The sequence below is a fragment of the Myotis yumanensis genome, unplaced genomic scaffold (assembly GCF_028538775.1).
Source record: "Myotis yumanensis isolate MYYU_CA2020_CCGP unplaced genomic scaffold, mMyoYum1.0.hap1 SCAF_2, whole genome shotgun sequence".
Classification (NCBI taxonomy): Eukaryota; Metazoa; Chordata; class Mammalia; order Chiroptera; family Vespertilionidae; genus Myotis; species Myotis yumanensis.
In genome coordinates, this window is record NW_027223753.1 from 25,849,955 (window position 1) to 25,865,171 (window position 15,217).

General features: G+C 42.5%; 1 protein-coding gene across 7 annotated transcripts in view; it reads left to right on the top strand.

The window, feature by feature from the left end:
* MACF1 (microtubule actin crosslinking factor 1) overlaps nucleotides 1-15,217 on the top strand; it is a 342,009-nt gene that overhangs the window by 95,087 nt on the left and 231,705 nt on the right. The window contains exon 1 of one of the 7 annotated variants that reach the window (XM_070404780.1): nucleotides 12,528-12,636. The exons of the other annotated variants lie outside the window; for them this stretch is intronic. Within the exon in view, the coding sequence (XP_070260881.1) occupies nucleotides 12,528-12,636 (109 nt within the window). Of the gene's footprint in view, nucleotides 1-12,527; nucleotides 12,637-15,217 lie in introns of those variants that run through there. 7 annotated transcript variants of the gene reach the window in all.

A 15,217-nucleotide genomic window follows, 5' to 3' on the forward strand; every position in this document is an offset into this window, starting at 1 on the left:
GGGAGGTCCATTTCCACAGAGAGGAAATGGCTAGTCATCTGTCTGGGGCCTCTTAAGCCCTGGGGTTTCCAAGCAGGGCCATGGGGCAGGAGGGTGGGGCTTGTTGTTCATTATGTCAGATTTCACCTGATATCCCTGTTTTCAGTGAAGCACCTCCCTTCTGACCTTATGAGGGCCTGAAGACTTTCCACCAGTTTCACCCCCCGTAGCTTTCCTTCCCCTCCCCGCAAGCCTTCAGAGTTCCTGGTGCTTCCAGTTCCTGAGCCTTTCTGGAGTCCTGTAGCACCTTGTTACTTACTGTTCCCCGTTCCTCACTGGTAGTTAGCAGAAAGAGAAAGCTGAAACTTAAATTAGTAATCATTTATCTATTCACTCTCCAGTTTATCAAACCTTTGTTGATATTTTTTATTCTTTTTTGTGCCATTTTTATTCCTTTACTGTCATTTTCTAAGGTTTCAGAAGGGAACAGAGATAAATGTGCATGTTAAGTCTGTCACGTGTAACTTAGAGTTGGCAGAAGTGAATCTTCTCGACTTCTCTCTCTCTCTTAATTACACAAACACTGTGCTCTAGCGTCACTTTGTACCTTCTTTCTTCCATCTACTCTCATTTCAGACTATTGATATCCTATACATTCTTCCAGACCTAGCTTTATGCTGCATTCATGGAAGCCTTAAATTTTTTTTTTTTTTAATTTCTGTAGTTGGAAATGGCCATTCCATTGACTGAGTTTCTAAAGTTTCCTACACCGAATTCTTGTGGTCTTGCCACCCTCATGACACAACATGTATTTATTTTGCCTTATGCTGTAATGGTTTATACACATACCAATTCCCATGATAAGACTGGCTTTGTAATTTTACTTTTATTATTGTTAACAATTAACACAGAACCTAGTCAACTAAATATTTTACAGATCCACAGCATTTTAGAGCTGGAAAATAATTTAGAGAGCTAGAATGTTAACTCATTTCATGAATGAATGAATAGATCCAGTGTGATTAAATAATCCTGCAGTCATAAGCTAGAGACAGAGCTGGAACTATAACCTCCTTTTCAAGTTCTCAAACTGCTAAATGTAGCGATATAATCTGATACATGCTTAACTAAATATTCTGGTTAATCCAGGGTTAACCAAAAGGCACTTCGTGTTTAATCCTTGTTGAAAATTTTTGTAAATAGTTTTTTGGTCTTAGCAATTAGGTGATTCCGATATAGGTAATAATCATATCTAGTTTCCTTCCTTCCTTCCTTCCTTCCTTCCTTCCTTCCTTCCTTCCTTCCTTCCTTCCTTCCTTCCTTCCTTCCTTCCATAAATCAGGATCTTGAATATGCTGGGTTTTGTCAGAAAGTGAGCTGGATAATAGTTTTCTCCCCAGGCATCAGGGACCCATGGATGAGAAAAAATGTAGGCAACTACTAAAAGTACCCTGATTTCAAAAACATTTTTAAAATTAGTGATATTATGTATTTGGGGTACAAACCCAATTTAATTGGGTCTTAGTTAATTATACTTTTGCTGTTTGAGAATTCATCAAAGATTATTGCTCAAAATATCTTTAAAGTAAATTATCTGTGTCAAAGATTCTTCTCTATTTCCCTGGGTTATCTAGCTCTTGGCAGACAGTTCCAGAATGTTTGCGATAGCTCCAGAGATCCATGTCTGAGGGGTTAGATACAGCAGGAATGGTCTTGGGAGAAAGTTGAACTATTGCTATTGTCTGTTTAGGATGTGTTGGCTATCAAGTGTGCCAGACACTATTAAAAAAAGCTGGGTGCTATCCTTTTTCTCATCCCTACTCTGGACACTTGAAGGTAGATGGGCAGGTACTTAAGAGGCTGTTGCCTTCCCCTGAGATTTGATTTTCATTAGGGTTTTGCCTCATAATATGAGGCTGAGTGATGGCAGATGGTCTGATACTGGGGTCAGCTTACAGTCTCCACTGGACAAAGCTGTTGCTAGACAATGACTCTATAATGGAATGAGCCATCACCAACCTCTGGAGTGGATTTGGCTCTGCCTCATGCCCGTCACTTTTGTTTTAATCCAAAATAGAAATTGTTGTCCCCAGATTTTAGAGTCAGGGTTTATTTACTCTCTGGTGTTTCTGCCTTAGCCTGTTTTTGTATTGCCACCTGGCTGCCATTAGAGGGATTTCACGATAGCTCTCTGAGTTCCTGCAGGGAGTTGAGAGGAATGGATATATCCCTGTGTTCTTTTCCTTTAAAACTGTTACCCAGATTTCCTTTTATGACTCGGTAAGTCAGAGGCAGCTGGTGGGATGCATGGGGGAAGCATTACTCACCAGGCACACATAGTGGTCACTGTGCTGGCCTAGAGTCTGGGCTGAGCTGAGCATGAGTCAGCTCTGGGAATGGAAAGATTGCAGGGAATGGGGGGTAGAGGTTGTCTGCCAGTGACTGCTTCCCCTTTGACTGCTCTTTTCTCTCTAAGCACTCATCACAAAGCTGGGAATACTGGGGATCCAGTAGGCCAACCAACTTTGTGGTGACATAATGTTTCCTATGAAAGGAATGAGTTGACTGGACTTAATATTGTTGCCTTCAGTGTTATGGGTGTAGATGGGTTTTGAGGCAAGCTTGAGCTTGTATAATGAGAGTTCTATGTGTGAGAGTTTCACTGGAATAAAAGCAATCACAGCGTCTCTGTCTTGGCTAGAAAACTCAGTCTTCTGTATCTATCTTTGTCCAGTAGAGGTCACTGGGGGTTTAAGCTCTAAATGAGAGAAACTCACTAATCTTATGGGAGACCAATCAGATTCCTTGTCTTTATTGTGGCATATTTGTACATCTTTGTACATTTAAAACATATTAGATCAAAAACAAAAGATGTGAATTTGTCTCAAGTACTGCTAAGTTTGGCTGACTTACTGATTTTTTTAAAAAAATTTAAATAGGGAGAAACATTTATTGGTTGCCTCGCATACACACCTTGACCGGGGATCAAACCTGCAACCTTTTGGTGTATGGGATGATGTTCCAATGATCTGAGCCTCCTGGCCAGGGATTTTCCTTTTTTTTATTTAGGGCTAATGCCAGGTTCTGGAAACTGTCTCACAATCTAAAATTAGCTCTTTGGGGGTGGGGGAGAGCTCTTTGTGTGCAAAGCTTGGTTTCCATGGCTAAATAGTTTAAGTTGATCTCTCTCATCTATGCTTATGTTGGCCTGGACTCTTCTTCTGAACCTCAAATGTAGCTACCTCAAGCCTGCCAGGTTACCTCACTGATCCCTTTGTCAGCGCATGCCCATTCCTGCCCTCTTGTATTCAAGGTGCCTCAGGAAACTAAAGGTGATCTTGTGTTTCTTAGCCAGACCACATTAAGAGATGTGTTCTCATTGAGACCATTTTTTTTTTTTTAAATTTGGAAGAGCATTTAAAAATGTATGTAGGCTAGATAGCAGTAAGATGCTAACTTACTTTCACGGTGCATTCACTTAGAATGAGAGATCTAGACAACAATAACCTTGGCAAAATTTAGAAGCAATACCCACAGACAGGGCTTCTTTTCCTTGAATCTTCTCCATTTACTTCAGATAACTGACTATCAGACTTTCCTGGAAAAAGTTTAATAGTTAGATCTTACTATTTTGTTAGGGGGAAATGGTCAGAATCCCAAAGAAAGGGATTATATTAAATAGTACTATGGATGTTAAGGTTAACTAAAAATTCTTGTCATTTCTCTTTTTGAAGCAATGCCATTGAAGCCCAATTTGATTTATTAATTGAGTTGGTGACTTAGAGCTGTTAAATAACACACACTTTATCTTTTTTTTTTCTTTTTTTATTGATTTCAGAGAGGAAGGGAGAGGGAGAAAGAGATAGAAACATCAATGATGAGAGAGAAACATTGACCGGCTGTCTGCTGCTCTCATAGTGCTCTTGTTCATTACTAATTCATTAATTCATCTATCCATCCATCATCCATCCATTCATCCATCCATCCATCCATCCATCCATCCACTCACCCACCCACTCACTCACCCACTCATTCCACAAATTGTTATTAGAGAAGGAGAGGTTTACTTCTCACTGGGATAGAGGGAGTCTATCCCAGAGAAAATTGACTTTCAGCTGGTCCATAGGAATGGGATTTTGATGTGGAGATGGGATGGAAATACATTCCAGGGTAAATGAGGGAAATATTGTAAAGCCGGAGAGTTTTGGACTTAATTTGCTGGCAGTGGGTAATGAAAAGTTTTAGAATGAAGTTACAAATGATTGTCTACTGAGCATTTAAGATGTTCCAGTTACCATGCATGTTTCAGGGGTAATTAATCTCACAGTGAATGAGGACAGGATGGCAGGTTGGAGACTGGGATTAGGCAATTTAGATTAGGTAAATTTTTAGTTTACCAATGTTTTGTACAGTCTGAGCAGCATTTTGTGGTCAGATGTGGTTTGCTGCTCCTCCAAATAATGATTAATAGTAGCTAATAATTATTGGGCATATATTGTGTGCCAGGCACTATCTAAGCAGTTTAAATGCATGTACTCATTTAATCCTCACTGCAACTATATGAGACAGGTACTATTATAATCATTTTGTGGATGAGGAAATTGAGGTTCTGTGAAGTTAAGTAATTTACTGAAAGTTGCTAATGTGACATATATAGTAGAATCTAGATTTGAACCCAGGCAGTCTGGCTTCAGGTTGATCTTGTAATTACCATACTTCTAGAATGCTCATGGCATTTAGGCTACTGAGCAAGAAGTTTGGGAGCTTTTTCTAACTTTTTGTATTTAGTAACACTTAGGTATGTAGAATTTTAAAAGGCATTCTGGGCCTTTGCCATGTTTGTTATTGTCTCAGTCCTACACTGCTAAACATTAAAGACAGGAGTCATGATGTCTTCTGGTTAGCTTCTGTGAAGTCCATGTCCTCTGCCTAGCTATAGTTATATGTCTGTTGGATTTATGGGAGGAGAAAGAGGACAAGAGCTCAGGGCCAGCCTTTGATGCCTGGATCCTGCCCTTTCCAGAAGCCAAGGTTTCCCATCCTATCAGATATATGCTAGTCTCTCTACCAAAATTTTAATTTTATATATATATATATATATATATATCTACACTAATAAAAGAGAAAAATGGTAATTGGCGTATGACCGCTACCCTTCCCATTGGCTAATCAGCGTATCCTTATGCAAATTAACTGTCAGCCAAGATGGCGGCCGGCAGCCAGGCAGCTGGAAGCGAACATGAGGCTTGCTTGCTCCAGGGACTGCAGACTCCAACGTTCCCCGCCTGACTTGACTTGCCGACCTCTGAGCTGGCAGTTTGAAACATTCTAACAAATATAGAAGGCCGGGATCTCAGAGCTGAAGTTATACATTGTTTCGATTATAGAACCGAAACAAACCAGCAGCGGAAGCCTCAGAGCTAGAGCCAGAGCTAAAGCTGGCCCAGAAGAAAAAAAGAAAAAAGGAAAAAAGGAGCGGTTTGGGGCTTCAATCAATCGCAAGCCTTAAGGCAGCCCTCAGCCCCTCACCCAGACTGGCCAGGCACCCCAGTGGGGACCCCCACCCTGAAGGGTGTGTGACCAGCTGCAAACAGCCATCATCCCCTCATCCAGGCTGGCCAGGCACCCCAGTGGGGACCCCCACCCTGATCCAGGACACCCTTCAGGGCAAACCAGCCGGCCCCCAGGCCTCTATCCTATATAGTAAAAGGGTAATATGCCTCCCACCACCGGGATCAGCGGAGCCGAGAGGTCTCCTGGCACCAGATCAGCATGACAGGGTGCAGCGCCCAAACCCCCTGATCGCCCTGCGGCTCTGTGTGTGACAGGGTGTGGCATCCCAACCCCCTGATCGACCCTGCTCTGTGTGTGACAGGGTGCAGTGCCCCAAGCCCCTGATTGGCCCTGCTCTGTGGGTGATAGAGGGTGGCACCCCAACCCCCCCCACCACGGGCCCTGCTCTGTGTGTGACAGGGTAGAGCCATAACCTCCCCATCGGCCCTGCCCTGAGTGTGACAGTGGTGGCGCCCCAACCCCCTGATCCACCCTGCTCTGTGTGTGACAGGAGGCGGTGCCCTAACTCCACTATCGGCCCTACTCTGTGCGTGACGGGGGAGCTCCCCAACCCCCTGATGGGCCCTGCTCTGTGCATGAGAGGGGGGAGCTCCCCCAACCCCCTGATGGGCCCTGCTCTGTGCGTGACGGGGGGGGGGGGGGCAGTGCTCCAACCCCCTGATTGGCCCTGCTCTGTGAGTGACAGGGGGCAGCGCCCCAACCCCCTGATTGGCCCTGCTCTGTGCGTGACAGGGGGTGGTGCCGCAACCTCCCCATTGACCCTGCCTTGAGTGTGATAGGGGGCGGTGCCTCAACCCCCCAATCAGCCCTACCCTGAGCATGACTGAGGGTGGCATCACAACCTCCCAATCCGCCCTGCTCTGTGCATGACGGGGCGGCGCCCCAACTCCCCAATCGGCCCTGCTCTGAGCCCGACCAGGGGCTGCACCTAGGGATTGGGCCTGCCCTCTGCCACCCAGGAGCAGGCCTAAGCCAGCATGTCGTTATCTCCCGAGGGGTCCCAGACTGCGAGAGGGCACAGGCTGGGCTGAGGGACCCCCCCTTCCCCCCCGAGTGCACAAATTTTTGTGCACCGGGCCTCTAGTATATATATATATACACACACACACATACATATATATGTATATATGATTAAAATATTAAAATTATAATATAACTTAAAAAAGGTTTCTCTTTATAAGCATTATTTTTCTAGATTTCAGAAATTTTAATTGTGACGGGTCTTAAATTTTTATTTTTATTTTTTTCTCTCTTTATTGATTAAGGTATTACATATGTGTCCTTATCCCCCCATTGCCCCTCCCATTCCCCACTCATTCCCTCACCCCCCTGGTTGTCTGTATCCATTGGTTAGGCTTATATGCATGCATACAAGCCCTTTGGTTGAGGGTCTTAAATTTTTAGTCAGTATCTGAAGTTATGCTAATACATGTGCTATTTTGAGACTAAGTGTAATACCATGGCAGTTTGAATAAAACATACAGCCTGACTTCTCACAGGGCTGCTTTCATCTCAGTCATAGACATTAAAGTGATTCTGGGGTATTGCCTTATTTTGAGATTTCTTGTGGGTAACGGTTGTGGGTAACTGTCCTAAATTCTTGTGAGTGAAGTAATCTTAAAGAGAGGCAGGTCTAAAATCTTAACCAAGTTCAGAGTCTTGCTTCTTTCTACAAGGTTTCTTTGATGGTTTAGGACCCTGCCCATTGGCTGTTAGCTAGGGATACCCTGGAGGGTGCTAAATATGACTTTAAATGGTCCATTCTTTGTATAGTAAATGATCTCTAAAATGAAACTAGTCACTCCCTCCTGCCAGTCTCTAACCACTTCCTGTAAATGATAGCACACAGATCCATTTTAGTTTTGCCAAGTGAAAAATTTATTTTTCTTTCTTCCTTCAACAAACACACATACACATAGACACAAAGGGTGGAAACAAACATTTTACCCATCATATGTAGAAAAATGGTGTATCCAAGGTATAGCATGCTATCTAATGAAGATCTTACGAAGAGTAAATTTTTGGGTACCTTTCATTGTATTTTCTAATAATAACAGATTCAGAATGTATCTTGATATTTGAGTGCTTTGTCCTTCTTTGCCTTAAACTTGCCTAGGTATTTTTGAATGACACAAGCATGCTAAATTATTTTCTAATTTAGCCAGTTTCACAGTGGCATCTGGTAACAGAATAAGGCAGAGAAATGACTTTCACATTGGGAAATGAAAATATTGTGAATATATAAGATTGCAAGAAGACAGTTGTACAGTGGTAATAGAGCTAGTATAATGTTTTGTGTTCAACTTGAGAATCTTTCCTTAGAGCTGGGTGGAGCTATGTACAGACTAAGTTTTGCAAAGAGGACGTTTTCCAAACATAAGTATCTAAAATTGTTTAACTCCAAGTTAGTGTACTTATTTTGCCAAAAAGTTTTAGCAAAGGGAGGCAGTGTGGTAAAATATATTGATTGACTTGAAATCAGACAGATAAAAGTTCTGATGTCTGTTCATTATCTTACTTTGTTACTTTGGACAAAATAACTTGAATTTTCTAAGCCTCAAGTTCTTGATTTCTAAAATGGGGATATTTTAGGGTACACTATCAGAATTAAGTAACAAATGTGAAAGTGCTTTCTAGTAGCTGCTCAATAAGTGGTAGTATATTATACTATTGGTATAGTATAATAAATGACCTTCCAAACATGGCCATCTTCTTTGACCATCATAGCTCTAGCGTAATGCTCCATGTTTTTAAATCGAACGAATGAATGAAATGCTGTTTCACAAGACAGCCCAGAGGGGGCTCCAGTTTAGTATCCACTGGATTGCACTATTAATTTTTCTTCTCTAGTGCTTATTCCCTTCAGCAAACACTGTATATTTCTCATGTTAAGAAAAATTCTCTTTTGACCCTACATCCTTCTCTCTGTTCCCTGTTACAGCAAAAGTCCTTGAAAAAGTTTTTTGTTGTCACTAATTTTTTTCCATTCCTTCTTTTTTATTGTTACATTTAGTTTTTAAGATATAATTGACATATAACATTATATTAGTTTTAGGTGTATAGTGTAATGATTTGCTATTTATATACATTGTGAAATGATCCCCACAATAAGTCTAGTTAACACCTGTCATTTTACATAGTTACCTTCAACTTTTTTTCTGGTGATGAGCACTTTTTAGATCTACTCTCTTTGCAGCTTTCACACATGCAGTTCAGCATTATTAACTATAGTCACCAGATTGTATATTACATCCCCATGAATCCCATTCTCACATGAATCACTCCAGTCAGATCTTCCTCTGCCATGCCATCAAAACTGCCCTACTTAAATTCCCTGTTGACCTCCACATTGCTAAATTCAGTGGTCAATTCTCAATCTCATCATGACACATTAGCGGCTTTGATATGGTTAATTACTACTTTTAACAATATATATTGTTTTTTAATAAATGTAGTTTTATTGATTTCAGAGAGGAAGGGAGAGGAAGAGAGAGAGATAGAAACATCAATGATGAATCATTGATCAGCTGCCTCCTGCACCCCCCCACACTGGGGATCGAGCCTGCAACCCAGGCATGTACCCTGACCTAGAATCAAACCACAACCCCCTGGTTGGTAGGTTGATGCTCAACCACTGAAACATGCCAGCCAGTAATTACTACTTCCTAAAACACTTCCTTCACCTGGCTCCTGGGGCAGCTTGCTCTTGGTTCTCCTAATCCACTGGCTTCTCCGTTTTTAGTCTCCTTTGGTGGTTCTTCCTCTTCTCTATCTAATGTTGGAGAGTTCCAGGGTTTAGTCGTTGAACTTGATCTCTTTCTTTCTGTTTACTCCCTAAATGATCTCACTCAATTTCCTGGCTTTAAAACTTCATCCTGGGTTTCCCCCTGAACTCTAGATTCATATATTCAATTGCATATTTAAAGTTCCACTAAGAAGGTCTACTAGGCATTTTGAATCTACTGCATTCAAAAGGGAATTCCTACCTACGCGCCTCCCCCCCACCCCCCAACAAACAGCCACAACCACAGTGAACCCCAAACTCTCTGCTTCTCTGGTATTCTTTCCTATCTTAGGAAATAGCAGTTGTCTTTTCCGTTTCTCAGGCCAAAAACTTTGGAGTCTTTCTTGACTCTATTCTTTCACTCTACTGGACACTCAGTCTATCAGCAAATCCTGATAATTCTTTATTTTTTATCCAGATTATGACCACATCTCACAGTCTCTACCACCACACCCTGGTCCAAGCTATTGTCATTTCTCAGCTACCAATTTTGACTTGGGTTATTGTAATGGTATTATAACTAGTGTCCCTGTTCCTGCTCTTGCTTCTCAATAGTCTGTTAATATAGCAGTAAGAGTGATCCTTTTAAAACCCAAGTTAAGTCATGTCACTCTCTTGCACTAAGTAAGCCCTTCAAAGGTTTCTCATTTCACTTAGAACAAAAGCCAGTGTTTACAAATGGCCTGTACAGCCTTAGGTGATCTGGCTTGAGATCTCTGCACTCTTCCCGTCTTTCTTTTAGCTCCAGCCATTCTAGTTTCCTCGATGTTCCCTGAACACACCAAACCTGCCAGCACACCAAGCCTGCTTTAGCGTTAGAGACTTTGCACTTGTTCTTTTCTTTAACTCCTACTTTCTCTAGCTAGCCATAGGACTTGTCTGCTCTTGTTCTGTAGGTCTCTGCTCAAACGTCAACTTATTAGAGAAGTCTTCCCTGACCACAATATACATAAAACTGGAAACTTTCCCCCTCTGACCCTCCTTTCTTCTCTTCATCTCCCTTAGTGTTCTCCATAGCATTTATGTGACAAACTGTACATTTACTCGTGTTATTTATCTGTCTTACCTTGTTCTGCTCGAAGTACATAAATCCCAGAAGAGCTTTGCTTTGCTCATTGTGTCCCCGGTACCTAGAACAGGGCCTTGCACATAGTACACAATAAATACTCAATGACTGAAATGTAGGTTAGAACAAAATTGTAGATGATCTTGATGCCAGATTAAAACATTCATATTTATTAGTTGTTCCATCTGCTAATCTAGTTAGCAGATTGTTCACATCTAAAACACTTCCTTTGATTTTTAAAAAATTTAACTTTACAAATATTAAAGCAGTTTGCATTTTTTAAAGTTTATTTGTGAGAATACAGCATATTTATATGCCATAGTGCAAAAGGCACCATACAAATAAAGAGCAAGTTTAGTAAAAAGATGAGGCTCTAACTCTTCCCTGAGTGAAGGGTACGGGCATCTCAGAGGATGTTAGAGGTACTCTAGGCTATTGGCTCTCCCCTCTTATGCTGTGTGTCCACACTTCATTTTGTAAAGTATCTCTTCAGAGAAAAGTAGAAGCGGGGAGGACAGTGACACTGTGAGAACTTTGCATATTCAACTTAGGCTGTGCAGACTTCTTGGCTTCTTTCCAGCTTTTAAATGGGCTTGTTTGGTTTATTGAAGTATAATTTATGTACAGTAAAACTCGCCCTCCTGGGCATACAGTTCAGTGAGTTTTGACAAATGTTTGCAGTCGTGGAACCATCATCCCAACCATCGGCTTATAGAACATTCCCATCACCCCCTAAAGTTCCCTGCCTTCCTTTGTAGTCAATTCCCTTCCCTCATCCCCAGCCCCTGGTAACCACTTATCTGATTGCTGTCCCTATAGTTTTGCTTTTTTTAGGACATCATATAAATGGAATCATACCGTATGTAGTCTTTTGTGTTTGGCCTCTTTTATGTAGGATAATGCTTTGAGATTCATCCTTGCTGTTGTGTATATGAGTAGTTTGTTCCTTTTCGTTGCTGAGTTGTATTCCATTGTATGGTTGCACCACAATTGTGTAAGTTCGCCAGTTGATGGACATTTGGATTGTTAGCTGTCTTTAGTTATTTTTAGAAAAGCTGCTATAAACATTCACATCTTTGTGTGGACACATGTTTTCATGTTTGTGGGGTAAATACCTAGGAGTGATGGTGTTTGGTCCTCTGGTATGTGTATGCCTAGCCTTATAAGAACCTGCCAAATTAGAGTGGTTGTGCCAGTTTACACCGCCACCAGATATGTGAGAGTTCCAGCTGCTCCACATCCTTTGCAAGACTTGATGTTGTCATTCTTTGTAATTTTAGTCATTTTAGTAGGTGTGTAGTGGTGAAGTGTCTTACGTTGCCTGCTACAGTGCCCATATCAAGTTTTCATTTGTAAGCAGGCCCCGGTATTGTGGGAGGCATTGTTTTTTGCTACCATTGTATGTTCTGATATCCCCTTGGACAGGTACTACAAATCAGGTGGCTTTTTGTTCTCCTTGCTCATCTTTATCATGCCTTGATGTCAGGCCTGTTGCATGGACTTGTTCTGTGTGCGGTCCTCTCTGCTGTGATGTTCAGGTCCCTTGCCTCCTCCTCCTGGGCTGTGGGTGTGGAAGAGTTGCCCTCCGACTGTGCCAGGGTGGACGCTTGTATCTGCCTTCTTCCTGAAAATGGTTCCCTAGGACTTACTGTGACTTTTCCTTTTAGCTTCATCTTGAAGTCTGGCATTCCATCCAGCTGGGAATGGAAAGTTGAGTGTGACGTCCTCTGACACCCTCCCTTCTCATAGAGGGTCTGAGGTTTGTTTGTTTAAGCTGAACAGAGGATGCCAGAGATAGAGTTTGAGTCAGCTCAACACTAGCTTAGGCTCCCCTTTCACTCTCCTGGTTCCTCCTTCCCCTCCCCCGCCCCCTCTGGCCAGTTGTTTCCTGGGCTTTGCCTGAGATACACTGCACAGCTTTCGTCTCTGTCTACTGCTGCCTGCTGCAAAAGTCAGGCGAGATGGAGGGGAGGCCGCCAGGAAGTTTCTGACACACTGAGCTGCCGGCTTCTGCCTCTGCTGATAGTGCAGGACAGCAGTAACCTCAGGAGAAAGGCATTCAGAAGCTGCACCGAGCTGTGGGCTTGTGGCTAACTCACTGGAGGAGAAAGGACCGGCCTGGAAATGCCTCTGTTCGATTCATCTTACTTGCCATCAGCCATCTTTATTTTGACTCATGTTCTTGGGATTGTCGGTGTTCTATACTGGAAGAGATGTGCCAGAGGCAGAGCAGGTAACTGGTACTGAATTATTCTTTAAATCTACGGTGGAGCTTTGAAGGTGGGCTAAATGACGGAAGTCTTACCAGTTGCTTTCCTTAAAGGGCCAGTACATCCTTTCAGCTGGGTGCTGTCAGACCTGAGTGTGTGTGTAGGCCTCCTGAGAAAGCCGGTCCCAGGGCAGCCCAGTGTCCGTTGGAGGACCCGCGCTCTGTCCTGTGCTCTGGCTGGAGGGGCTGGCTTGATGAGGTGATGTCTGGGCTCGCAGCTGAGGGAAGTGGCAACTGTGCTGACTTGTGTCCTTCCTCAGAGAATCAAGCCCTTCCTCTCCTTACTTTCTCAATTTCAAAGTGGTTTTGGGGTCTTCGTTTTTAACCTAAAACATCCATTAACTCTGTCACCCTCCTCCAGGTTTAGAGGAGGGAAAACTGGTGGGATTAGAGGAGTTTCTGGATTTAGTGTAGTTTTGGGTGAGGAAAGACAGAAGAGGAAGGTCAGCGAGGAAATGGGGTGAGTGTCCTTGCCGAGGGGCATCTTGGAACACCTCCGAGGGGGCCTCTGTCCTCTTTGATGTGACAGCCTGTTCCTGTCCCTGCGGGCAGCTAGGCAGTTTACTCTCTGTGTACCCAAGTCTTCCCGTTAAGTGAAAGGAGTTAACTGTTCTTTTCCCCAAGGGATTGGGTCCAGCTATTAAAAGTAATTTAAAAAAATGGTAACAGACCCTTCTTTTCATCCCATATTGCTGTTATTTACATTATATCCCTTTAACTTCTAAACACCCAGCGCTGAGGTGTGCAGTGGTTAGCTGACTCTGAACCTCCAGAGTTGAAGATTTATAAAGTCTAACTTTTGCCGGAGTACATCCTTGGATCCCAGTGCCTTCAGTCCTGTCATTGTGATCTGCTTACACTTCCAAGCCAAGTGTCAAGATATTGTTGCTTTGTCTCTTACAAGTTAAGATGGAGGTTTGATGACATTACTTAGTTTCTATTAAAAGTTCATGAATGCTTGACAGAATTAGAATTAGATTCAGTCATTCCCCAGTGTCCTTTCCAGTAAGTCCCAGAAAAGCTTTTGACTAAATATTCAGATCCCAGTAAGTGTATCAGCAGAAACAGGAGGACATTTAGAAATATGTTTGCTTGTGTGGTAGTGTGTTTAAAAAGATACCACCAAATGGCTTTCCTGAAATGTGAGCCTGTATTTGAGCTTAGAAAGGCATGAGTTAGTTATTCAGCCCTATATAATATTTCATACATAATGAGAAAAGAAATATTCAGGTGGAAACTGATGTTTTCCTTTCCCTGTGCATTATGGTAATGACATTTCTAAACTGCTAATCGCTAATATTAATTCATATTTTAAAAGTTTTCTTCAGCCCGGCTGGCACGGCTCAGTTGCTGAGCATCGACCTATGAACCAGAGGTCATGGTTCAATTACCAGTCAGGGCACATGCCCGAGTTGCAGGCTCAATCCCAATGTGTAGGAGGTGGCCAATCAATGATTCTCTCTCATCATTGATGCTTCTCTCTCTCTCTCCCTCACCCTTCCTCTCTGAAATCAATAAAAAAATATATTTAAAAAAGTTTATCTTTAGTGAAGAATTTTCTATGGAACTTAGGAGTCATAGTCCTATCTTTAAGTGCTTTATTTTTATGTTTTAGAAATATTACTTTCATAAATAGCCATAAATACTTTAAAATAAAAGGAAAAATCCTATATAATAAAACTCTAATATGCAAATCAAACTGTGGAACGACTGGTGGAATGACCGGTCACTATGACGTACACTGACCACTAGGGGGCAGACGCTCAATGCAGGAGCTGCCCCCTGGTGGTCAGTGCGCTCCCACAGGAGGCAGCTCCCACAGCTGGTGAGTGCAGTGGCGGGAGCCTCTCCCGCCTCCTCTGCAGGTGGGCAGTAAGGAGCAAGGGATCCTGGGCTGTGAGAGGGCGCAGGCCGGGCTGAGGGACCCTCTCCCCCCAGTGCTATCTTTTTTGTAGGGGTTATGGGTCCATTGTGAGATGTGGTTACATAAATACATGGCTTTTACAACCGTGTTCCCAAGTCAGTGTCTCCTCAGCAGATGTAAGCGAGATACAGGAAGACATAGACAGTTTGTACGGAAGCCATGGAATACTTGTAAGGCGGAGCTTAGCGTTCAATTAGTATTTAGAATTTTAACAGTTTTCAATACTGTTTAATACTGTTTCAGCCCTGTCCACACTTGCAGTCACATACATTATCTCATTCCCCAGTCTTCCTCCTGTTTTAGTTTGTGTCTTCAATTTTTCATTTTTTCTCTCTAGGACTGTTGAAATAATATCTTTCCCCCATTTTTTTCTCATCCCACAACCACCCCTAATCTGTCTTCTATCTGTAGCTGGAGTGATCTTTCTAGTTACCTAGTATACAGAGCTGTCTGTCACTCTCCTGCTTACAAATTTACCAGTACTTCTCGCTTTTAAAAGAAAGTTCAAAATCTGCAACATGACCTAAAAGGCTTTTCATGATCTGCCCCTGCCTTTTTCTCTAGTTTCATTTCCTGTCTTGGCCTTACAAGCAGCTAGTTAGTAGTCCATCATCATTTAAA